Source organism: Chionomys nivalis, chromosome 5 (assembly GCF_950005125.1).
Source record: "Chionomys nivalis chromosome 5, mChiNiv1.1, whole genome shotgun sequence".
NCBI classification, from domain to species: domain Eukaryota; kingdom Metazoa; phylum Chordata; class Mammalia; order Rodentia; family Cricetidae; genus Chionomys; species Chionomys nivalis.
Window position 1 is genome coordinate 46,423,810 of NC_080090.1, and position 27,523 is coordinate 46,451,332.

Here is a 27,523-nt window from a genome sequence, read left to right on the forward strand (position 1 = left end):
AATATATTAGAGGAAAATATATTGAATGTCAGTCCTTGTTTCAACATTCTGCCTGTGCCTCTCACTCAACACTGTGAAAAGTACCACTGTCTGTTTGACAGACAGATTTCACAGGGTCTTGGATAATCATGGTGAGTAAAAATATGGCAGAGCTCTGGTGATGGGAAGATGACCAGGGCCCCGTGCAATGCTGGCCCAAAGGCATCTGCCCCCCTGTAAGTCGCCAGCACCCAGCTGCTCACCATGACACAAAAGCATCAAATACATAGATTCTGAGATGAAGAGTTAAGGACAACTTATTCTTGGAGGACTTATTTCTAAAAACAGAAAAAGAGCAATGCTCTACTGGGACCGGGAAGGAAAGAAGATGATAAAAAGCCATGCAATGATTAGGTTTTTATTAACCATGAAATACCAGCTCTCCCGATGGATATCACTGAGAAAATCTGTAGCATGGAACACGCTTTATAGTTGTGCCACATGAGAGGCACTCCTCACGGCTGCCACTGGGTGAGGGCTACTCCAGGAAATGTTAACTTCTTTGTGTTTTTTCCTACCATCCTTATCAGCCAGGCAAGTTCCTATAGCTAGAGGAAACAACTTAAGGGCTGTCCAGGCTTGCACTCACTTGGAAGTCCAGCCAAGAACGAGTAAGGGACAGGTTAAATTGAGGCAAATGGCGGTTTCTCCTCCAACAAGTTAGAATGAAAATCAACCCAAGTCATCACTGACGGGGCCTTGTATTTGTTCAGAGCGCATCTCACACATCGTTAAATGTTTGTAATGGCTGTCTAGGGATTCACTCCGTGGATGTTCTAGATTTATAAACTGTCCTGTTTCTCATTTGCTTGCTTGCCCCACCCTCCATAGCCCACAAAAAGCAGTCCTGACCTCCTTTATGCTGCATTCAGTTGTCAGCCCAAAGCATGTGCATTCTTTGGGTGGGTGTTCCTGGAATATATTAGGTACCTTAAAAGGAGCAGTCCTGCTTTGCACTTCAGCGTCTAAGGGGCGTGCTAAGAATCTGAGACGCAGAACTCACCTCCCACCCCACAAAGTCAAGCAAGTTCACACCATGGTAACACATTACAGGAGAAGGGAGAACAGTTAAGTACCACTTTCTGGTTTTAGTCACAGGCCAAAAGGAAGGTCAGGTGGCAGGTATCTTAATTCTATGATAAAGTGACATACTGCTGAATAGCTTCCTCTCTGCCATCAGTATAAGCAAAACACACACAGACGGTGGTGTAGAGGAAACACATACTGTGGTTCATTTACTAGAAGCCACATTTGAGTCTTTGTGAGTTATCTAGATGTTCTAATTGACATTATCATGTTAACTGAAGTCCTCTTCTGACAACCAGGTGAGAAGTCTCTGGTGACCTGCCATCCATAACTGGTTTCTTATCTCTTTTTGTTTCAATGACTTGGTGCTTGAGTTTATGTCTTCATTGTGTTTTTGAATTAAACCCAACAGTTAGAAACTACTGAAGGCTCCCATCATAGTTCAAGGATTATGATCAAATCACTGACGGTGGCTTATGGAGTTTCACATACACACAATAATGTCTACAAATTCTTGCTTATTCTCAAGAACATTCTCCACAAGAGAAGGGCATGGCATTTCGCCGTATCCAAATGTGGAGCTGAAATTGCAAGCCAAACACTTCTCCTAGATGGATGGATGTTACCGGGGCACAGTGCAAGGTGTTCTGTGGGAGTTGGATGAGCAGTAACTGTGTGGACATGGTAAACAGAGAGGCAAAATTTTATTTTCTTCTCTATCAAGAATAGGGGCATTCACATAGCTCATGGGTGGGTATTTCAGGCTCATCCCTTTTCGGCTTCCATATTTTCAGTCTATTACCTGCTTTCCATATTGGTGTGAAAGTCCCCTCAATGTGCTGTGATTACCATTAATGAATAAAGAAACTGCAGTGGCCTGTTGATAGGGCAGAACTTAGGTAGGCAGGGAAACTACACGGAATGCTGGGAGGAAGAAGGCAGAGTCAGGGAGATGCCATGGAGCCACAGCAGGAGAAAGATGCACTGAAACTTTGCTGGTAAGCCACTACCTCGTGGTGATGCACAGATTAATGGTGATGTGTAAATTAGGACGTAAGAGTTAGCCAACAATAAGGTAGAGCTAATGGGCCAACCAGTGATTTAATTAATACAGTTTCTGTGTGGTTATTTTGGGCTAAGCTAGCCAGGCAGCTGGGAACCAGACAGCAGGAACCAACAAGCAGCCCTCCTTCCAATATGAACTCCCAAATAAGGTAGTGTTTGAAAGAAAATTCTGGGTTAAAAAACAATGGTTATGCAATTTTATGTCAAAAACCCAGTCAAAATCTTTCAAATAAGGGACTAATACTTAAAAGAGCAAGAATACATATAAAACACCACCAGCTTCACCCCATTACCCCAGATGCCCTTCGTGGGGCTACATGCATGATGCTGCAGTCAGGAAGAAAACGAAAAAGTCAAGACCCCTTTGGGGATCGAGTGACCCTTTCACAGGGGTCAGGTATCTGACATCCTGCATGTCAGATGTTTACACTATGACTAATAACAGTAGCAGAATTAGAGTTGTGAAGTAGTACAAGAATAATTTTGTGGTTGGGGATCACCACAGCATGAGGAACTGTATTAACGGGTGACAGCATAGGACGGTTGAGAACCACTGCCTTAAGGGTGGACCTTGCGGTTACCCACCTCTATGAGCGCCTATTCAGAGATCATTGTGGAAGCAAAGCAGACATTATGAGACCAGGAATAAAGTCATTGAGCATCCCAGTCCCACTGCCTGGCTATTGGCATTCTCAACTGGTACTCGAGATTCGAGACAGTGAACACTGGTCAATGAACAGGCATTGGCTTGGTTTCTACTCCAGAAGACAAGGGTTTTGTACAGAACTTCTAGAGTCAGCTTCCCCACATTCTTCTTTACCAGCACAGCACAGACATTAACAGTGAATCCCCAGGGAGAAGTGCTTAGCAGACCTGAGCTTTGTACTCTGAGCAGGGGGCATTTGAACACACTATCGGTTCTACTTCCTTCATCCTTAAGATGCAAAGATATCACTTCTTATGCTCCATTGCCCATAAATAAAAACACACTTGTTTTAGACTGTTTATGAGGCTGATATATTAAAGATCTGCTCTACAATTTGTGAATCCTCTGAGTTACTTTATAGGGAAGAAAAGAATTTCCATGGGGAATATGTTTGGGAAAAAATGGGTCTCTTGATGATTCAAAATGCACATTAGAAAGATGAAGCACTAAAAAGAATTTCTTGAGTTTGTTCCATTACACTTCTAAATTCTTTCTCCCATCTTCTTTCTTTTTCTTTCTGTCTTTCTCTCCCCCCTTCTCTTCCTTCATTTCCCTTTCCTTTAGTGATAGTATTATGAGGGTCCATGAAAATGTTTTTGGAAAATACTGCACTTACCTGCTTACAAAAAAAAAAAACTTGTAAAGGTTGATTTTTACTTTGTTTGTAATTATAGAATCACTATTAGGTTCACAGAAGATAATGTTACAATGAAATGAACAGATCATATATTGATAACACACCAAAACACTGTTGAAAGTTTTTAACACCTCCCCCTCCAAGTTACTTGATGTCAATTATATGGGAGCCTTACAGTAATAAATTATTTCAAAATTGAATGAAGTTAGTTCATATTAGGTCTCTGGATCAGAGTCATAAGATGTGAGGTTGAGAACAAGCTCTAAAGGCCACTGGCAATCAATCTATAGGCATGAACAGATATTGGATTGATAAAGAGGTTGAAATAGTTGTTTGTATCAAGTTAAGAATAGTAATAGAGATATGAATTTCTTTCAAGTTAGGTAGACTAAAACTCGCCTATAGGGTAAAAGGGCCAATCAAAGAAACCCACCCTGGCTCTGAAACCAAAGCTCCTGAAAGAAATCTACCCTGACCCTGAAACAAGAGCCAGTGAAAGAAACACTTTAGCCCAGAACACAGAACCTAAGAAACACACCATGTCTGTGAAAACAGAGCCAAAGAAATACACATTGGCCCTAGAATCAGAACCTATAAAAGAAATATGCCTTAGCCTTGAAAATAGAGCCAAAGGGCTAAAAAGGATCTGTAAAAGAAACACAATTTGGCCCTAAAACCAAAGTCAACTCTGCCCCTGACCAACTAAACCAATCAATCCCTGAGCAGGAAAACTGACCAATCCCTGAGAAGAAAAATCTTCTCCCTTAAAAATCTACTCCTAAGAAGCCCTATATAAGCCTTTCTGCCTGTTCAGTTGCTTGCTGCCCTTTCTCACCCTGGCAGAGGCAGCCACTCTCCTGGACTCCTGCTTCCCAAATAAATCTCTTTCTTAAAAAGGTTTTGGGTGAAGATCTTCTTTGGTAGGCTCAGAAAAGGACCTTGGATGGTATGTTCCCTTAGGGGGTCTGAGCAGAAAAAAACACAGAAGAACCTTTCTTCACATGTTCCCTTAGGGGAGTTGAGAAGGAAAAAGTTAACAACTTTTCCCTGGAGCCAAAGGAGATTGCTACATTTCTGCAGGGGCTTCCCTTTAGCAGAGCGAAGCAGAAGAAGTAACATCTTTGGCCAAGAGCTGAGCAGAGAAGCAATGAACAGCTCTGCTAGAACATTCCCTAAGGGGAACAGAGCAGAGCTCAGCTGTAACTGCTCTCTCTGGGAGAGGAGCAGGATTGCTCTGTACTGCGGGTAGACCATCCCCCACCACACCCCAGCTTCAGGTATAGCCTGACTTCCCAATGAGTAAAGCTTGAATTCCCAACAAGTCAGGATGCCTTTCCCTCCAGAACTTTCCTCTTGCAGCTCCAGCCTCCAGAGGTGTCCTTTGCCGCTCCATAGCTGTAACACTGGCTTACACTGCCTCTGCCCCTTGGTAGGAGAGAGGGTCTTAGGGGAAAATGAACTTATCTGTCCATACCCCAGGATGTAACTGATGATGGTAAGGGGACTTCCTTCAAAGTGTCATTGTGATGACTAAATGAGGTTGGACAGGTACTCATCTGGGCAGATTTATCTGGTACACAGAGACAGTATTAGATATTAGTATCATGAAACATGTTATCAGCCAGAAGTGCACAGTCAATATAAAATTATATGTAACCTACAAATCTAGATAGAATGTGAGAAATCTTAAAGTTGGAGAAAATACTTATATAAGTGGAGTCTCTGTTGATAGTCCCAAACACCGGGCCATAGTGGGAGGCTTTAATTGATCGGAGGACAATCAATACTGGATTAAAGGTATAGTGAGCAAATCCTCCCAGTGTGGAGTGGCGGGTGGACACTCTAGTCATGACATTCTCTGGCTTCAAGCAGAAACCATTTTTCTCCCAGAATCCACAGGATTCAAGCCTCCCGCTGTGAGGCTGCGAAGCACCAATCACCATTCCTTACCTGAAAGGGTAGGCAAAGGCTATGTCGATGCTGAGGTTACTCTCTGTCTTGTTAACGCAATCCACACTCAGCCGCAGGCCTCCTGAATAGCCACCACATGTTGCAAATGCAAAGATTGCAAAAAGCTGCAGAGAACAAGAGAGGAAAAGAGAAAGCAGCTATTAGCATGGCGGGGGTCATAAAATCATAATCAGGAGTGCAGGGTCGAGGCAGAAAGAGACTATAGGCCTCTGCAGGGCAGCATTGCCGCCTACTGAGCTGCAGGAGGATGGACAGGAGGATGTCAGGCTGCAGGGGTTCTAAAGAAGAGTCCTGTAACTTAGAGAAATGCCGCTTTGGGGGGCGAGGGGGAATGACGGTGAGCGCATAACGCAGCACCGCATCTAAGGCGGTGATGGCATAATTCCATAGACGGAGACCTGGAAAGGTGCCTGCGGATGCCTCCAGAGAGGTGTTTCCTTTACATTTACCAGGGTCATTTTCTTCAATAAACACGATTTTCCTTTTGGAATGGTATAGATTGCTTTCTGTAAAAGCATGGCCTGAGAAAGCTGAAGTTACAGAAGGGAAGGTTGGGTAAGAGGTTCCCTTCAGAACATCGGCTATCAGAGTGCTTTGCCTCGAGTCCCCATGGGCAGTTAAGTCTCTGTGCTTCCTGCAGTTTCTAAATTAACCAGTGGAAGATTCAGTGCTATGAGCTAATATCATACCCTTTCCTGATGAGAAATATGGATCTGTAGGGAAGAAGGCACTGAAAGGGAGGAGTATGACCTCAGAGAAGTCTTCCAGACCTGAGAAATGCCAACGAGGCACCAGCAGCCCATGCAGGAGTGTTTCTAACATGAGAAATAAGGAATAAGAGACTTCATTATTTCATACTCTGCCTAAATTTAAAAGGATGTCCTGCTCATAGCCAAAGAAAGCCAGTTACCCCAATGCAGTCCGCACTAACTCATCCTGAAAGACTGCAATTTATTTTAGTTTTGGAGGTCAGCTTCTTGCAGAAGCTTGTCCTTCTACCCACACTGGGGGCATACGTTCACTTTGTGCACTGAGAGGAGCAAATCATGTGTGAATTAAAGGCAGGGACCTGGAAGATAATGTTGGGGACATCACTTACTATCACCATGTCTTAGTTTCCTCATCAACAAAACAGCACTGGCAATATCTCTTGAGCTATTCTGCTGTTTGTGATATGAGACAAACAATTTTCATGGGAAAGTCTGCGGTACTGGAGAAGGGTCTGTCCCGAAACTTCAGGATGAGAGTTATCTGCCAGATGACTCATTCGTGGAAAAACACCTTAAGAAGTGTCTTCCTCAACTGCTTATTTAACATTTGTAGGAAAAATCTGGTCAATGGCAATAATATATTGTAAAACCCTCAGTAAGTAACTAACATTCGGTGGACCATTTTTGCGTATATGCCAATTTTCAAAATCAGTATTTTAAACTGTGAAGCAAATGATGTATTAGACAAAGTGAAAGAAAATGGATTCATATGTGTTAGATGTGTGGAACCCGTAGAATGTGTCCTTCTGCCACAAAGTGAACACTCAGTAAACGCTGATGAATATTATTATTACTGCAAATAGTGGGGTTTATGATATGTTGTTTGGCTGGAGAGATGACTCAGCAGTTAAGAGCACACACTGTCTGCTGTTCCAAAGGTCTCAAGTTCAAATCCCACCAACCACCTGGTGGCTCACAACCATCTGTAATGAAATCTGGCACCCTCTTGAGGAAGAGACCTGGTCAATCGTCCTCATCAATTTCGACCATGAAACCCAATATGGACAAGTTCAACAGAACTGCCATACCCAGGTTGCCCATGCATGCCAGGGCATAAATTTCATTCATGATAAGTTGGTCCAAGCCATAGAGTATGGAATTTAGGTTTAAGCCCTAGCTAGATCCACACAAATCTCAGCTCCAGTGAACCAACAACAAACTATGCAGTCAAAGAAAAGTCTGTTTTTGTTTTTGTTTGTTTGTTTCGCTTTCCAGCTTACCCAAGTGATCTTTAGCAGCCACTTCAGCCCACTCCACAATCCCACACGATTCTCAGAGCTCAGAGCTCAGGCAATGACAGCTGCCTTCCCATCAGCTTGTAGTGTTGACAGGAATGAGAATAAAATGGTGCTGATTGTCCAATACTCACATCCAGATTGTGTCTTCTGGTGGTGGACAGTCCAGGTCCTTGTAGCATGTGAAAGATGGGGGTTTGGGTGAGAACTCTTTCAAAGAAAGCTGGGGGAGTCTAAAGAACCATGGAGAGAGAGCTTTTGCTCATCACAGTGCTGCTCTTTCCTTGTGACAGAGTTCTCAAAGGTGTGTGTGTGTGTGTGTGTGTGTGTGTGATTAATAACCCTGTATTGAATATATGGCAGAATAGCATAATTATGCCAAAAAGTTGTATTTTAAAATTTCCTTGAGGACATTATAGTGTAGCTGAATGGCAAAAGAACTACTCTTGTTCATCTCTATACTTAATTATCTTAAAGAAAGCACTCTAGTAACATTAGTGTGCTAATAGTTTAAAGAGTAAGTGCTCTACATACAGCTAAGACTTTTCAATAAGGTATTACTGGAACCACTATGAAATGAGTCCAAGATGAAACGATAATTATCCATTAACTGGTTAGATATATTACACGGATACTAAGGAGGAGTTAGACTATGGAGGCCACACACACATTGCTTTTTCCTCCAGCCTTTATTAATCTTTGCAAACACAAGACACCATACTCAGTTGAATTAGGTACCTATAGCTTTCTGGTTACGTTTCTTATTCCACTCTGTCCTCACTGATTAAAGGGAAATCACATCGTGTGACTGATACCAAACTCAAATGTGTTTGGAAAAGATTGAATGGAACACTGGGAGGGTCAGATCCTGCTAAGAGGATAACATGATGGGGAGCGTTAATTCCATATTTAAGAAAGTGACGTCATCTCCACTGGAATATTCTATCTGAGGGTTTGGTTCTATAATACAGAAACTTTTTTTTCCATAGGGTTTCTCTGTGAAACAGTTCTGCTATCCTGGAACTCACAATGTAGACCAGGCTGGCCTTGAACTCACAGAGATCCACTTGCCTCTGCCTCTTGAGTGCTCGGATTAAAGGCCTGTACCACTACTGGCCAGCTGTACAGAAACATTCAAACACAGTGAGGAGAGAACACTAGAGGGTTTGGGGGGATGGGAGAGGTTGAATTCTCTGCTATTTTAGAGGACAGTACAGTACCCCCTCTTCCACTGCTACACCTAAGTCCTTTACCCTGGGCGGCAAAACACAGTACACCTGAGCTTGAGTCCAATTCTTAGCTAGGTGACCCTAAGGCAAATCACCCCACTTCTCCAGACTTCAGTCCCTCATAAACCAAGGCTAACCCATGGATTCATTCAATAGGCATTTAATGGAATACTTCCTATGACTTTAGTCCCTGGTAAGCCAAGGCTAGCCCACAGATTCATTCCACAAACATTTAATGGAATACTTCCCATGACTTCCATCCTTGGTAAGCCAAGGCTAATCCACAAATCCATTCAACAGCTATCTACTGGAACACTGCCCGCATGCCAGCTGTTGACGTACTAAAAGGCAGGTATATCAGAAAAGGGGCAAAGTCTCTGCCATCTATACAAATAATTGCAAATTGCGTCATGTGTTTGGCAAAGAGGTTAAGACGGAAAGCTATACCCGAAGATGCTGCAGCTAAGCCAACATCTGGAATACAAATCAGGGGATGTGAGAAGAGGTGTTCAATAGAGGAGAAAGCGAATGTGCCACACCCAAGGAGGAAGGGCTTGACAAGAAGCCAAGCAAAGGCCACTGCATCGATTTGGTGATGAGAGTTGAGAATAATGGTTTTTATCTCACAGAATTGCTGTGATTGTTAAATCATAGATGCGTAGCCCCCAACAAATGTTCAAAGTCAATTTCCCTCCTTCTCACTGATACAGCTATTTATGTCACTGTACTAGAGAAACTGAGATGAGAGAAGAAAATTGGCTAGCCTTACCTCAGCCAACGGCAGAGGTGAGGGGAGAATGCTAAGGTCCAGACTCTTGAGACAGTGTCTCAATCAGCTTCAGAAATGTGGGGAAAACAAACTCTGTGCCACAGAGGAGAGTTAGCCGTGAACTGTTCACAAATGCATCATGGGAGCAACCGGGGGTTCTCCAGCTTTCTCCTGATTCTCTCATAAATGCATACTGCTAAAAGGAGAATGGGCCTTGTATCCTTCCCCTCTTCTCCCTCAGAGGGATAAGCTGAGGAATTTACAAGGAGGACTGTAAGGACCAAGAGCCTAATATTAGCACAAGAAAGGGCTTGTGGATGCTCAGTTTTACAAAACAACATTTCATAACACAGACATGATTCTCTTCTGGGGCATGGAAAAGATGGGCAATCAATATTCATCTTTTGGGAATGAAAGTCAGGAGTGAGTCCTGCGTATTTAAGGAGGGAGAAAAGTCTGAAGGGAAGGAGCGGAAGTGGAAAGGATTGTGTGTGAACAGACCCTGAGGGAGAGTTTCAGCTGACATGGCTCTGTTCGAGCTGCAAGCTACGGAGAAGGAAGAGGACATGGTGCTCATGTATGACTGTGCAACCATGACCACGTGTGTGTTAGCTCCTCTACACTCTTGCCTCTGCACATCCACCCTCAGGGCTTGATCTCCCACCATGCCCTGCACTGAATCACCTTTCTAAGCAACTGAAGGTGTAACCGGGGACAAAAGTTCATGTAAGCATCCAAGGAGAATGAGGAAATTTTTGTGCTCCCATTTTTCACTGGGCTCCCAGTTCTAGTAACAGAAAACTAATTCTCCAGCAAATTCTAAGCCAATAGGGTTCTGACTACTGGCACAATCATTCACTCCTCTGAGTTCAGCAGGACCAAGATTAAGTCCCCTGCAATGGACTCTAATTTTGGTCCTGTCTGGGGATGATCTATGGCTCTGCTAAATAACAAAAAAAAAAAAAAATACTTTCAAAATGGAAAGAAATTAACCAACAGAAAAGCCCTTTGCATTGTAGCCCAATCATAAATACATCCAGGAGAAAGAAGACAGGGAAACCGTCGTACATTCCCTGCCTTAACAGGTATCAGCAAACTACCACGCATAGCAGGAGTGACAATGTTGCTCAGAGTGACACCAGATTTTCCTCTGAATGGAAGACAGACAGCTCCTTCATGGAAATACTCTGAGTCTAAGAAGAACATCATGCAAAAATTCTATTGGTGTTCCTGGTTACTTCGAAAGTCACAGTTGAAAGCAATAGTTTGGAAGATGATAAAATATGAGACCCAGTTAGTGTTTTGGGTGAAGTGTGCAGCAAAGGCAGGAAGACGGCTTCTCCCCCAAACTCTTGTATGCAATCTTAGACATGAAGGATGCTCGGGAATAAATGGGTAGAAGTAAGAAGAATGGGAAGAGGGGCTGGGAAATTGATGCTTACAACATCAACGGGCTGTTTGTTTACCAACAGCCATACCCCTCGGGATGGAACTCTGATTTCCTGTGTGCCAATTTCCACATCTATTTCCACCTTTGTTAGTTCCGTGCTATTCTCAAAACACCTGATCCTGGACTGGGAAGGGGTTGCAGCATCAGAGGTACTCCTGAACGACATTGTCTCCAGTATCCTGAGCACGGACTGTCATCAGCTAGGGCTTTTTTTTATTCAGTTAGTCCTTTATTTTGCAAAAGCTTCTGTCTGTCTGTCTGTCTGTCTGTCTGTCTGTCTCTCTCTCTCTCTTTCTGTGTGTGTGTGTGTGTGTGTATGTGTGCACACTTGTGGATATGGATACACACGGGACACATACTAGCACTTGGGCTGGGCAGTCATAACTGGAGCCAACACTAAATGAGAAGATCGGATTGACTGTCCTAGAGGCAGGCAGAAGTCGGTTAGACATTGTTTCAGGTAGCACCTGGGAAGAAACCTTGTTCCTATCAGTGGGCAGGGAGGGGTGTGAACAAATGGATACAGTATAGAAAGCCATGCCTTGTAAAGTGTGATTGGAAACAGCTGGGAGAGGAGACTAGGGCTCACTCTGCCAGACGATGTGCAACTTTGTGAACAGGTCTATGACTCTGGGTCTCCATGGTCCTCCTTGTGCTGAAGTACTCTCTAAGTGGATTATCACTATTAGCATATAAATACCAATGACAATGGAAATGCTGGAGGGCCTTCATTTAGGACTGAGGAGATGGCTTGCATGTAAAAAGTTTGGGAAACAAATGTGAGGTCCAGATTTCGGACCTCGAAAAAATAGAAAACTGGGCATGGTGGTGTGATGAATGACTGTCATTCCAGTAATGATGAGGTGGGAGGCGAAGACTTCTCTGGAAGCTCGTCAGCCAGCTAGGCTTGCCTATTGGGCAAAACTCAAGGGCAACGGAAGGCCTTGTTGAAAGCAAATGGTGGGAAATTGCTAAAGAACAATGCCTGAAGTTGTCTTGTGACCACATATATACCCCAACATGTACTCGCACGCGTGTGTGCGCACACACACACACACACACACACCAGCATCTGATTGATTCTCATGCCAGTTTCTTCAATAAGCATATTATCAATCCACTCAAAAGTCCAGACCCCCATCTCACACATTAAAAAATAAGACTGGACAGCACAACCAAAGTGATCACTGCTAAGTAAGCCCGCCACAATTTGAATTCAGATTGGCCTTCCTTTACAGCCCATTCTTTCTTCCTAACTTTCCCAGGATGTGACTTGAAGCATGCTATGGAAAGAACTGTGCAGGAATAGCAACCGTGGGTCACTGAAGGGGCTTCCTCCAGCACATCAAGGTCCAGAAGGCCAAGAGAGGGCTCAATGAGCTTCTTCTGCAGGACAAAGCTGGAGGCATGACTTAGCATCCTGGCCTCCCCTTCAGAGCACCCAGCTTCCCCTTCAGAGGATCCAGCCTCCCCTTCAGAGCACCCAGCCTCCCCTTCAAGGAAGGAACTGGTGTCCTGCTGCTCTGAATACTTGAACAGCCTGCTGTGACTATATTGTGCCAGTTTCACCCGACAAGTCCCTCCTCTTAATTGCTGGCCTCCACAGTTGGTGGTGCTGGAGTTTGTCCTTTCAAACAGTTCAACCTTTCAAAAGATACAGGATCTAGAGGCCCAAAGCATCCCCCTTCACTCTCTCTCAAAACTCCCTCCTTTTATGACTTGTCTTGGGCTGATGAGCCACTTGTGCTCGGTACTGATGATGAGCATTGCTGGGAACACAGCTGTGTAGAGTTATTTCAATACTAGCCTTGAAAAAGCAAGAGATGGGTGATATAAGGCATTTGCCAATGGAAGCCCAAACCAGACTTTGCATTCTCCATGGCAGAGCTCAAACTTTCACCCGCCCGCCGCTAGCAGCCCTGGAGCTCCAGGGCACAAATGAGACCTCAAAGCTTAACTTCCCATTTGGACTGGATTTTGTGTAATCTTTTCAATTTTTCTTCTACCGGCCATAGAATTTTTCTAAGGAAAATGTCCGAGTACCTTCCAGTCATCAGTGGATAGCTACTAAAACCCATAGAATATTTTGACCTCAAAGACATTTTGTGAGCGACCTTGTAAAACCCCAAATTGTTATCTTTCCATGAAAATAAAACCTGCAAGCTGGTCTTAGATAGAAAGTAGAATTGTATTTAATTTGAGGATAGTGAAACCTACTGTTTAAAACCTTCGTCCCCACGGGGTTGAATAGATGGCTCAGTCTGTAAAGTGCTTGTTTTGCAAGTGTGAGGGCTCGAGTTTAATCCCCATATTCTATGTACAAAACAATATCTAAAGATTGGAGAGGTGGGGACAGGCAGATTCTTGGGACTGACAGCTAGCCAGTTGTCTATGTGGCAACTTCCAGTTTAATGAGAAACTTTGACTCAAGGAAGGCTATACAGCATCTGGGTAACAATATCTGAGACTATACTCTGGCGTCCACATACATGTGCATATGTATGCATACATGTGTGTGTATGTACACCCAGATGTACATACATGTGTATGCATACACATACACCATCCTTTCCCCCCAGTATAAATACTCTGGTTTTCCATCTCTGTTGTATATAATTATTGTACCATTGGATGTCTCTGGTATATCACCTATACTATATTCTATTTCATGATAGTAAGAACTGTGTGTGCCCTAGCTGTGTGTAATTTTCCTATGCAGAAGAATTGCTTCTAAGCATGATATTTTGGGTTTCATGGTGGGGGAACACCAACTCCCTTAGATGTCAAAAGAAGCTTCTACTTTCTTTTTAATCCTTCAACCTGAGACTATCTCATTTACCAAAGCGTTTGTCTGTAGGTGACAAGAAGCCTGACTAACAGTGATTTAAACAAATACGAGTTTGTATTCAATCACATCAGGGTCTTGAGCTTGTCTGTTATGATTATTGGTGGTGTCTGGGCCAGTAATGTCAATCAAGGATCTCAGGTATGTCACCAAAGCAAGTCAGCAGAGCCACACCCATTCAGCATCTAGTCATCTTCCCCTTGACAGTGCTAACAACATCCTCTGCCTTTGTGCAATGGCCTAAGTGGACTGATTTCTATTTTCCCACATAAAACAGACACAGACCTATAAAATAACTATGAGACAGAAATCATAAAGTAACTGGGAAATTAGCTTCATGATTACAAAAACTGAAATCAGAAAGGAAAGATACAGTGGTTGGCTGTATGCAATCGATGTAAGAAACGTATAGCTAAAACTGATTTGAAAGACTTCTCTTCTCTGTGATGCCATGCAAGCTTCCAAAAGAGAGAAGCAACCAACAATCTTAGCCAGCTATGATGCCTAGGAACCACAGCAATGACCAGCATGGCTGTATAACTCTAAGGAAAGGCAGACATATCTCAGTGGTAACAACCAGCTCTCTAATTGGACTTAAGATTCAATTAAGATCTAATTGGACTCAACAAGAAGGAAACCATGTCTGCTACTGGGAATCTAGAAAACTCCAAAGAGTTAGAGAAGTCATGGATCTTGGAGGAGAACCTACAACTGCCTCTTTTCTAAACCAGCATCATCTCTAACTGCATCCTAAACATTGTCCTTATACATACAGATAAGGGTAGTCCTCGCCTTTCAAGGAACGTTATCTTTACAATAGATGGAGACCACTACAGAAAACCACAACTGATCTAAATGTAGAGTTTTGAGGAGCTCACTCCCAACTGATAGATCTACAATACCTGCACTGAAGGCTTGGATTTTTGTGGAAGAGGGGAAGAAGGATTATAGCAGCCAGAGGAAAAGGGGCTCGCAGTGAGAGTGTATCTCCCAGAAATGTCATAAAGTCTCACCAATGTGGCCGCTCAACCATGAGCATTAAAATGAAGACACCAATAGAAAAGTTCACAGGGTTTCAACAAATATTAAGGGATATTGAGAGCTGGAGAAATAGTCTTTCCCCAGGGCAGAGCACACAAATTAGCAATTGGTTAACGGCAAATGCTCAATGCTGAATGTGTGTGTGTGTGTGTGTATGTGTGTGCAAGAAACAACAATTTAAGTAAAAGAAGCCATGGACTTGAAAGAGAGCGGGGCAGAGGTGTTTGTGGGAAAGCTTAGGAGGAGGGGTAAAAGAGGAAAATTATTTAATTATATTATAATCTCAAAAATATTATTTTTAAAGCAATAGATAGTTGTTTAAAAAAGTGAAATTTTGTAAAGAAAATAAGAATGCAAATTGTCAAGTAACACAATAGACAGCATTTAGAGAAGATATCCAAACAAATCCACACATGCATTTTCACTGGAAGGATCCTGGGAAAAAGCACCTGAGGACTCTTAACTAGAACTCTTATTTTTAATTACTCTGTGTTTGAATTTCTTTGAATAAGCATGTATTCCTGTCATGTAAAACCAGATATTTTTAGAATTACAAATGTAGGTTATCTCTAGGCGATTGCACAGCATAAACTTAGACCTGTCATTAGCCAGCAAAGCTCTTGGATGAGACCAAGGTCATTACTGTGAGACCCTGGTTTCTTCTTGCTTCCATGCTATAAATGAGAAGGACTCATGTCCTATGATCTGGCTTCCTCTTTGGCCTTGTGATCCCACTTCCTACCTTGATGCCACCTGAGATGTGACATGGTAGAGGCCACCTCACTTAACTGCACTACTTAAGGGCCTAGTCTCCCAAAGTTTCGGGTAAATATGCTTTTGTTTATGAATTTCCAGCCTTAGGTATTTGCTTGAGCAACAGAAAACATACCATCATACTTCTGTGTGAACCTTAGTGCATGACAGAAAAGAATTACTAATAGAAATGCTAACTGCAGACATCTGATGGGAAAATGAACACAATAAACTCATGGCGCCCGGCCACTGCTCTGCAGCTCAGGGGTGCCCCTGTGCATGAGTGAGCAAGCAGAGAGTAGTCTCTGCCGGAAGCAGAGAGTAGTCTCTGCCGGAAGCCATGCTTTCTCAAACTAGAGATGAGTGGCCGCCTTCAGTCCTCTTTATTTTTAGAGCAGGCCCAGAGAGCCATGGCCAGTCTTCTCTGGACAGAAAAGCAAAGTCGAGCTGGGATACAGTTGAATTCAGTGTAGTTAACACAGTTTCTTAAATTTAAATATTTCATCAGGCAGAGCTGTACTTATACCCACAAAACAATTCAAAATACCATCCAGTTATTTTGGAAAAAAATATCGATCCATGATCAATTGGAAGCATTCAATTAACGTCTTTTCACTAGGCAGAGGAGCCATTAAACAGCCATTATTCTCATCTCCCTTCATCTTCCTTTTAAAAAAATCTACTCTTAATTTAATGAAAGCACATGGTGCATAAATAGAACAGTAGCCATCCATTTAAGGGGGAAGGTGCTTTATCCTGGTGGCCAAATGTCAATCATGTGTATTGAGAGATATCTTATCTAAGCTCACTATTTAAGGGATGGACAGCTGGACTTGTCACAGAAACATTTCTATTCAGAATACCTCATAACATGCAAATAACTGTGACCAAGATTTGATTATCCTTTGGTGCCCTGCTCCTCTGGACGCCTCCGTGGAACACAGCTGCCGTACAGTTCCTCCTGCGCAAGTGCATGCGGTTATTTTGATCATTACAGTCACTGACCTGCATGTCAGTGTCCCAGAGCTCGAACACAATACACAGATCCTTTAACAATAGGAAACTTGCCATGATAAGGAATGTCTATCCTTAATGGAAAGGAAACAAATCTAAACTGACAGTCAAAAATAGCCCTTGAGGTGGACATGTTAGAACACCCAGCAACGGGGAGAGGCAGATCTATCTCTGTGAGTTTGCGGCTAGCTAGTGCTGCATTGTGAGACCTTGTCTCAGAAAGAAAAAAAAAAAAACCCACATTTGTTATCATTTATACTGCAAATGTTCATTACATAAGAGCAGAAATTATAGCAGAGCAGATGAGTACCCTAAAGTCACACTTTCTTTCTGTAATTACAGCAACCATCAGGACTGCAGCCGCTGCTGCGTTGAACCCAGGGGTGCCCGAGAGGCTTTATGTGCTATGCCGTTGCAATAGATGTCTGTAAGACAGCAACCATCCTTATTCGTGCTGCAGAGTCAGGAAAGCCACATCGTAGAGAAGTGAAGTGATTCTCCCACAGCTGCGCAGGAGGAGAAGAGTAACGAAAAGATACAAGTTCATCGTTAATACTGTAAACACATTTTTAATTGGGTCCTATTGGAGGGTCCTTGAGAACAAATATTTTTAAAACCGTTAAGGAAAAAATAGCTACCATTCAGCACCTGTTTTCTTTAAGAAGGTTGATGAAAAGGTAGGAAGGATATTCTCTTCACAAAAGTGTTCAGTTAAGAATATAAAAGCAATGGAAAAATTGAAAATTATCTTATTGTAATCAGGGATTTACGGAATCAAAAAGTATAGGTTGAAACCCCAATTCCTGGGGTGTGTCTCTTTGGAGATGGGGCCACCAAAGAAGTCATTAATAGCAGATAAAGTCATGGATGGGACTCTGACCAAGTAGGTTTGGTATTCTTAGAAGAAGGAAGAGCAGAGAACTCTCTCTTGAATGCATTCGGTGAGCACACAAGGAGAGGGGAGTCACAGAGGAGACCTTGGAATAAGGCCCACACTGCCAGTACCTTGAACTGGAAATCCCTGTTGCCAAAACTGTAAGATAAATGTTCTGGTGTAGCCAACCTATGATGTCCTTGTAGCAGCTTTGGCTGCCTAAGACACAAGCTCCAATAAAGTAATTGTATTCATTGATGGCAGATTACAAAAAAAGTAATTAGATACTATATGCCTCACGTGGGAGAAAAGTACACAATACTGAGATATTCTTTGCAAAGAGAAGTCAAATGAATTTGAACAAACTTTTAGGTACAGCTGTTCATTTGCAAAGCATACAGGCATGAGAGAGAATGTATAATGATGGACTCAGGAAAAACCTGAGAGACTCTGGAGAGGAAAACGTGTTTACTAGGTAGAGATGGGAGGGGGAGAGAGAGAGCAAGAAGGGCTCATAGATAAAAAAAAATTTAAAGGACATAGTTATTACAGGGTGTGGATTTTTAATGTCTAGACATGAGAAAAGGAAAATTCAGAAGAATACATGGAATAATTAGAAATCTATTGAATTATTGTTACTTTGTGAGTAGTAAAACATTGTAAAGTCTTTTGCATTGGATAATATTGAGAGATGAACAGCAAATTAGTTATGCAAAACAACCCACAAGATGTTGTGCCTCTAAGAGCGTGAGGATGGATGTGAAGGGGGCGTTGGCTTCGAGCTGATACTGCTAGAGAAACAGTCTCGTTACGTCATCCTGGGCTTGTACATATTTGAAGCTTACTGTCATTAAATGATTTTAACATTATGAGTATTTCTGGGTCCAGGGGTAGGTTGATCCCGAATTTCCTGAGAAACCGCCACACTGCTTTCCAAAGTGGTTGCACAAGTTTGCATTCCCACCAGCAATGGATGAGTGTACCCCTTTCTCCACAACCTATCCAGCAAAGGCTATCATTGGTGTTTTTGATTTTAGCCATTCTGACAGGTGTAAGATGGTATCTTAAAGTTGTCTTGATTTGCATTTCCCTGATCGCTAAGGAAGTTGAGCATGACCTTAAGTGTCTTTTAGCCATTTGAACTTCTTCTGTTGAGAATTCTCCAGGAGATGCCCTATCATACAACAAAAGTATATGCTCAACTATGTTCATAGCAGCATTGTTTGTAATAGCCAGAACCTGGAAACAATCTAGATGCCCTTCAATGGAAGAATGGATGAAGAAAGTATGGAATATATACATATTAGAGTACTACTCAGCAGTAAAAAACAATGACTTCTTGAATTTTGCATGCAAATAGACGGAAATAGAAAACACTATCCTGAGTGAGGTAAGCCAGACCCAAAAAGAGGAACATGGGATGTACTCACTCATAATTGGTTTCTAGCCATAAATAAAGGACATTGAGCCTATAATTCGTGATCCTAGAGAAGCTAAATAAGAAGGTGAACCCAAAGAAAAACATACAGTCATCCTCCTGGATATTAACCTTCATCAGGCGATGAAAGGAGACAGAGACAGTGACCCACATTGGAGCAAGAGACTGAAATCCCAAGGTCCAAATCAGGAGCAGAAGGAGAGAGATCACGAGCAAGGAACTCAGGACTGTGAGGGGTGCACCCACATACTGAGACAATGGGATGATCTATCGGGAACTCACCAAGGCCAGCTGGACTGGGTCTGAAAAAGCATGGGATAAAACTGGACTCACTGAACATAACGGACAATGAGGACTGCTGAGAAGTCAAGAACAATGGCACTGGGTTTTGATCCTACTGCACGTACTGGCTTTGTGGGAGCCTAGGCAGTTTGGATGCTCACCTTACTATACCTGGAAGGAGGTGGGAGGTCCTTGGACTCCCCACAGGGCAGGGAACCCTGACTGCTCTCTGGGCTGATGAGGGAGGGGGACTTGATTGGGGGAGGGGGAGGGAAATGGGAGGAGGTGGCAGGGAGGAGGCAGAAATCTTTAATAATTAAATAAAAAAACCATTATGAGCATTTCACATTATAAATGGGGCCAAGTATGTTGAGTATGTATAAAGAGACAGAATTCAGAAAAGTTTTTGACTTAATATATGTGAAAACTGCTTCAATATTCTGCATGTAGTAGTGATGCCTCTAACCCCAGCATTTGGAAGTAAAGGCAGGTGGAACTCTGGAGGTTCAAGGCCAGCCTGGTCTATGTAGTGAGTTCTAGGACAGTCAGGGCTGCATAGTGAGACCCTGTTTTAGGAAGGAGGAAGAGGAGGAGGAGGAGCAGGAGAATGAAGAGAAAGGAAGAGGATGAAGAGGAAGGGGTGGAAATGAAGAAGAGGAGGAGAAGGAGGAAGAGGAGGAGGAGAAAAAGAAACTTTAAAAATAGTCCTAATGAAAATATGGGACAGTAGCACCTCCCAGAGTTAGCTAGCCTCCATCTGCCCTGCTACTCTTCAGCCACAGTACTTACAAAAAAAAAAAATACTCTCTTCAACAAACATTTTCTTTCTTAATAATCTTTCATTGATTTTTCTAAAGGCCCATTTTGTTCTGCCTCATTATGAGAAAATGGCTTTTTCTCATTATGCTTTAATGAGATGAAAGATCACCATAGCCTACAGGGTTATACACACTTATGCGAAGGTCATTAGTTCCTATGTAACAAGGGAAAACTCTACCATCTTTCAAAAAAGTCTTACTATTGATTAAATCCAAGTGGCAATAAAATACATCAAATTACTTAAGATTTAATATATTGGCTTTAGTTTCTGAGTATTAAGGATAAAGGCAGTTCACATACATCATTTTACCGTCCACCTCAGCCCTGCAGAAGGGAGAGCAAACATGCGTCATGAGATTCTCTAAGGAGAAGACAGTGACCTTTTCTAAGAATTCCAGTTCCTGAACACATGCAAGCCTTGCTTTGAAGTATAAGCCTTCAAGAGACATCTTATTTGTTTATGAGAACCAAAGACAATTGAGAGAAGAGAGAGAGGAAGAGAGGCCGGATAGATGACCCAGTGGGTAAGACCACTGCTGCCAAATAAAAGGATACAGGTTCAAATCCCCAATGTGGGACATGGTCATATGCTCCAGTGAGGGTCTAGGAGGAAAAAAACAGAGCTGGGTGTTGAAGTGAAAGGCATTTATGCACTGAATGTGTAGTTTAATGACAGAGTACCTGTCTAGCATCCCCCAAGGCTCCAAGTTTGATCCCAGCATCACCACAAAACCAAAGGAAGAAACAAACATGTTCCCATTCATATAAGATATGAAGGGTAAATGGCAAAAATGAGGGCAAAGCAGGAGAGAGGTATAATAATTCATCAGCATTTGAACATATGTTTGTTCTGGAATTGGAACGGAGAGAAACTACCTTATGGGAAATTTGATAGCTTACATCTTATAAGGTCCAATGGGATGAGAGGCAGAACAGCTGTGGTCTGGTGTTCTACTTTAGTTTGTAGAAATCCCTCACACATATATTTAAAAGCTGTATTTTGGACACCCCTTATGGTGCTCAAATATACCAAATCAGGGTCCCAAAAAACTTCACGTTAAGAACCAACACTTGCCGGGCAGTGGTGGTACACCTTTCATTTCAGCACTTGAGAGGCACAGGCAGGTGGATCTCTATGAGTCTGAGGCCAGCATGGTCTACAGAGTGAGTTCCATGACAAAACCAAAAGACAAAAATGACAACAACAATAAAAAAAATAGGACTGAAGCAGAGGAGCACAGGTGACAAACATGTGACAAACCATGGATATGTATCCCCCTTCTCAAGATCTGTTTGGGGAAAGTTACTATTTGCGTGATGCTCCAGGCCACTCATTCACTTAGGGTTCCTAGTCTACATTTTCAATTTTCTCATACTTATTTATAGTCCATAAACTATTTACTTTAGAATTATATTACTATTTACTTCCATTTTTATTATTTCTGCATATACTGTACTAAAACTGCATCTATGAAGGAGGGGGAAGGGCCTTGGACTTCCCACAGGGCAGGGTACTGTGCCATCTCTTAAGACTGGAAGGGGAGGGAGGAGGGGGAGTGGGGGAGTGGGAGGGGAATGGGAGGAGGGGAGGAAGAGGAAATCTTTGAATTGAAATATATATATATATATATATGAAAACCCAAGATATATATATTTTTTTTAAATAAGGCTGAAAAACGACTTCACTGAAATGGTAAGCTACAAATTACCCCATGGTAAAATTACTCTTGGATCCTGGGTTTCAGAAGAAAATAACAGAACCCTTCTGGAAAGCCTGCTGGAGGGACAGGGAGACTTCAGTCTCTCTGTGTAGCACCCTGCTGCTTGCTAACAGTATAATCTGTCCCTGAGGTGTGCTAGCTGACCTGTGTCTCTGCAGTCCAGGAGCCCAGCCTCCTCTCATTTCCATGACTGCTCTGGGGCTGGCTGTGCACACCAGCATCCTTCCCATTCCGGAGAACGGAAAGTGATGCCTGAGGGGCCCATTGAGAGTATCCAGACCTTATGGTGTTTTGGCTTCCTTTGCACAGATGGGTTGGAAATGCATGCTTTAACAGATGCACACTGAAGTATGCAAAAAATATTTTGCAGTCTAATGTTTTCATCTTTTCCGGATCGTAGCAGACACAAGAGGGTATGAACATTGGAAATAAGTGTCTCAGCTCACTCTGTTATTGTACAATGGAGGAAGGGTGCCTTTCTTTCCCTTTGATATCAATGACTAGGACACTCAGACTGTGGAACAATGAACAGCTTGGTGACCTAAGAGGTTAATGGATATAATTCTATGTCTCCTGGAATGTTCTCTTTCTTTTCTAATGCATTTTAATCAGGGTATGAGGACCCTTTTTCTTTCTTAAAATAAAAACATATTTATTGATTACACCCTAAGTACCAGATCTCTCTCTCTCTCTCTCTCTCTCGTGTGTGTAAGCTGTGGCTTCCTTTGCACTTAATGTCTGGCAGGAGTGACAAGCAATGCACAAATAAACAACACATATAAAAGTGTAATTATGGTACAAGGGAACAATGTTGAAAACATGGACAATAATTTTACCTCTTGAGAGACGGTAAACAGGAGAGAATCCTCTGAGGGATTAACTAAGTTCTGAAAGATGGAGCCAGAGATAGACATTGACGAGGAAGAGCTAGACAGGAAGAATCTAGGGGAGATGCTTTGGAGAAGGCCAAGAACTTGGCATAGTGAGGAGATAAAAGAAAGCTATTGTGCCTGTAGTGGGCCAGGGGAAAAGGCCCTAGGAGGACCTTCAGGCAATACTAGGTGGCTCTCAGAAAGAGTTTGTCTATGTATACAATCTCCGATCCTTATTTAGCTTGCTTTCCAGGAATTATTAATTGTAAAATACTCATAATCAAGAGAATAACTGATATTTTGAAGTCTTTCACTGTGCGCCAGTACCTGAGTAAAACATTCCACATCCATCAACTCAAATGATTGTCTTAGCATCCCTGCACTATACAATGCTATTGTCGTTTATACTGGAGAAATTGGGACCCATACCATGACAACCTCTCTAACGTCACACAGAAAGCGAGTGAGAATCAAGGAACTGGACCCTAGACCATCTGGCTGGAGTTCTTAGTCAAACCCAGAGACACTGTTCTTCTCTTGAACTTCATTTGTAGTATAAAGCATTTAAAGGCAAGCAGAGCTGCCTCAGGCTGAGATCTCTGAGGACCTGGGCTCCTTCTGGTCCCTTGCAATTGCACCATCAACTGTGGCAGATGCTGGGATGAGTCCCAAATGTCTAGCAAAAGCAGTGGTTTGTGAAGAGCTGATTAGAAGAGATATCTTGACTTTAGTCCAGGAAAAGGCCAGAACAAAGATGTAGGAAGGTGTCAGAGCTGCTCAAGTAAAAAGAGGAAGGCACTGTATCTGGTTTCTGTCGGCTGATGGGTCTGTGCTCGCTGGAAAGACTGCTACACAAATATCAGGGGGGAGTGATAAGAGCCGGAGAATGTCGAACTCGCCTCACAATAAGCAGATTTTCTCGGTGATCATTATAATGTTCTGTTTTCTAATGCTACAGATAGAAGAAAACACTGCAGATGAAACAACAAATTAATTTTCTAAATATTAGGAGAACGTCTGGGGCACATTATGCCCTTTTGCGCTCTATGCGGTGTCATACAGTTTGTGAACCGGGCAAGGAGCTGGAGATTTAAACACAAAGACACACAGACAGAGAGGGACACAGGTCATCCTTGCGCAGGAAACAGAAATTCCCCTCTTATTGTGTCCAGGAGCTGCTTATATAGGGATCCTTAACTGATAGCCACGCCCCAACCAAACGCACGAGAAGCCACTCCTCTGCCATCAGGAACTCCTGAGGGTTTCGTGCTCAGAGCAGCTGCAAGCATTACAAGTTGTTTACCAGAAATTCAGGGCATTGCTTGAGATATACATCTACACCCAGTCTCTGCTCACTGTCCCTTCTGCACCATTACCAGAACGATTCAGCCAGAAGCCTCCTGTCCATCTTTCAGGCATCTAACGCTGCTGCTTCTCCATTCTTAATAATGACCATAGCTGTGTGCCCTGACGATCCATCTAAGTGCTGTGGCCCAGGCCACGGTGCGAGGGTGCTGGTGTGGCTCCCCATCATCTGAACCTTCCTCTAGCCTTGTTCCAGGATGCCCAAGATTCACTTTGCTGCAAAAGCTGTCTTTCTAGCTGCACTTCTTCCCTCCTCCAGTGGTCCCTCACTGCACAAGGCCCCTGTCTCCAGGTCCTTGTCTCCCTCTCTAATGTCCTATCATTCTTTAGGTAATAGACCAGAATTTATAACGTCTGTTCCTAAACCGTTGTAGGTGTTCATTGCCTGTCTCCCTACGTTGTTTTCCCTGAAGTGTTTCACTCTGTTCTTGGCTTTAATTTTTTTAAATTTGTCTTTATTATTTTAAGTTTTACGCAAGTATTTAGGTGCCTGTGTGTAGCTATGAACATGTGGGTGCAGGTGACTGTGAAGGCCAGAGCGACTGGAGCTTCCTGAAGCTGGAGTTACAGATACTATTGAACTATTATTTGTCATGGGTTCCGGCAATGGAACTCGGGTCTTCTGCAGGAGCAGTGTATACTCTTAAACTCTGAGCTATCACTCTAACCCAGGCTTCTCAGCCTTCCTAATGCTGCAACCCTTTGGTGTGGGGACCACATGCTGTGGTGACCCCCAACCATAAAATTATTTTTATTGCTACTTCATAACCATGATTTTGTAAATACATGTTTTTACAATGTAAATATCCCTGTTTTCCAATGTTCTTAGGTGACCCCTATAAAAGGGTCATTTGGAGCCCACCCCGAGGAGTTGTGACCCACGGGTGAGGACCACTTCTCTAGGCCACTACTTTTGTGTTTTAACATGAAGTTTAAGTTTTATTTTCCCCATGAAACTTACCATTCTTTGGTAGACAGAACATCAAAGCTCCTATAGACCTATAGATGTTTATGTGCTAATTTACCGTGTAACTATCTTAACTTGGTGATGACATTCTTGACTCAACTCATCTGACTAAACCAGTGGCTCCCAGGTAAAGGCGAGCAGATATATACATGAGGTCAAGGAGAGAAAGAATAAAATTAAACATGGTTGACCCAGGCTAATGGCTTTAATGATAAGGGAAAAGCCACACACGAGACATTAGGCAGTCTACAGGATTTGGAAAAGAGGAGGATGGGGCTACTCAACAACACAGAGAAGGAAAGAAACACTCCATCCGGTGACTTCTAAATTTCACAACTAGAACATAAGTTTGTGTGAAGACACTAAATTTGTGGTAATTTGTTAGTTAAAATTATATGCATTCCCTGATTCTCTTTTCCATCACAAGGGAAAATTGCCTTCTTTGTTTTTAAACTTTTACTTAACTCTATACACTAAATAATTTATATACACACCTCTTTTAATGAAAATAAAAACCTTAAGAGAAGCTACCACATCTCATGCTTATTTATGCATGAGCATAGGACTGGAATATAACTACATATTTATTAATTTATTCATTAGCTTGTTCAGTCCTCTGTCATTCAAATATTTATTATTGACTGAGTGCTTAGTATGCATGAGTCTAGATACTGCTAGGTTCCATTACTGCATTAAACAGCAAAACTAAAAAGATTTTTGGCTTCAAGGAGCTTATACTTTGCTGGCGGAAATACTGATTAAGAGCCACGAAGATAATTTGAGTTAACTGAGAAATGTATAGAAATAGATAAGGGACTCAGAGCAGGAAGAGTGTCCAGGAAGAGAGAAGGGCATGTGCATAGGATCTGTGCAGATGGAGCACAGTGTGTTTGAGGGACTGTACTAGACTAGACAGTGACTTGAGTGCCATGGAGATGAGGTGGAAAGGCAAGCCAGCGCTACGTCCTACAGGGTCTCCTAGCCTGCACTCTGACAGTGTGGAATGTGTCAGGCATGGAGCGTGTTAAGTAGACTGTACTTAAGAAATGGCTGCTTCTTGGTGGATGAGCAATAGCTTGGAGAAAGAGGTAGTGGGCGAAGAGTGAAGATGTTGCAAGGCAGGGAGAGAGGTAAACATGGACAGGAAGTGGCAGACTGGGGGCTGTTTTGGAGGTTACAGCAATGATATTTAAGGTTGAGTCAGGGGGTAGTTAAAGTGGGTAAGGGAGGTGTCTCGGGAGACTTTGTGGGAGAAAGGAATACCGTTTTCTCCTATAACTTGTGGTGAAAACCACCTGACAGGTTTAAGCAACTTTAGAAACTGAGCGGAAAAGCTAAGATTCTCTCAGAGTTCTGACCCCAGTCCCAGAGGCATGAGATGGTGTAACATTATCTGCATAAACGAGGCAGTTAGGTGGCATTAGAGATTTAATTCAAGGCAGGATGTTTTGTTGAATACCTATTTTCCCCTTACCAAATCCAATGAGATCTGGTGTATCCACAGAGGAAAACATGTGCTCCCGGAGGTCGAAGTATGTTGGAGGACAATATAATTTCCTATAATGTTCTCATACATGGACAATGAGCTTACTGAAGGTAAAACATAATTCCATAAAAAATACATAGCATCCCATTCAGGGACGGTGGGACAACAGGGAGGCCAGACATTGCTGAGACTTGACTCTGCAGGGGAAGATACCTGGGTCTGAATATAAGAAGTGGGTCAGAGTTTAAAATAAAAAGACATGGAGAACATGGTGTAACAGAAGAAAGAGACTCAGTTGTGCAGTGCTGGGCGCTACAGAAGGACCTCGTTCTGTTAAGGTGTGGAAGTCCAAGTCGTCAGCGCACACTGAACACACAAGTTGGAACCAAACCAGAAAGAATGGGTTCGGCAAAGCAGTGTTGGCATGCTGCATAGATAATGGGAGTGGAGGAAGGTGCTGAGGAGGAGAGGAGAGTCAGGTAGTATTAACTGAGAGAGAAAATACTAGATTATTTGTGTGGGGAAACAAAACTAAAGGAGGCATGTAAATGAAGGGAGGCACGGGACTGAGGGATATTTTTCAGAAGGATTCTTGGGGAATCTGATGGGCTTGTCTATAAAGACAATGGAAAGAGGAACACATGACGTGAATCCAGGGCTTTAACTTAAAAGCAATCCACAAGTCTTTCCTATAAAAATTGCTTATAGGAAAAGGGAACCAAGAGTTAGGTCTGCTAACTATGAACCAAGTATGAACGATGAACCAAGTGTGTGGATTCTAGAAGGGAATATAGAAGATTGGCCTCATTGAAGAAGCTTGAGCGTTAATAAATCGGTAAAAATAAATAAATAAATAAATAAATAAATAATAAATGGCTGCTCAACAAGAGGTGGGGTCATTTTACTCAGTCCTTAAATATGAATTGACTGTGTAACTTTCTTTGACCAAGGCATTATATTCAGTGTGAATTTCAAACCTCAGCCCTGAATAGCCTTGAGCTTGAAAAATGTCCTTGTCCACCTCACTGGATGATAGAGGGAAGAGACTCAGTTACTCTCGTTTTCCTAGTCAGCAGATAACTGGCCATTAGAAAGAGAGCCAATTTATTAATTGGGAAAAATGACCGTCAGTATATCAAGGAGCAATTA

General features: G+C 42.6%; 1 protein-coding gene across 2 annotated transcripts in view; it reads right to left on the bottom strand.

The window, feature by feature from the left end:
• The window catches only part of Synpr (synaptoporin), a 312,355-nt gene that overhangs the window by 120,472 nt on the left and 164,360 nt on the right, over positions 1–27,523 (bottom strand). For both annotated transcript variants that reach the window (XM_057770140.1, XM_057770141.1), the window contains one exon: positions 5,424–5,548. In XM_057770140.1, the coding sequence (XP_057626123.1) occupies positions 5,424–5,548 (125 nt within the window). The remainder of the gene's footprint in view (positions 1–5,423; positions 5,549–27,523) is intronic.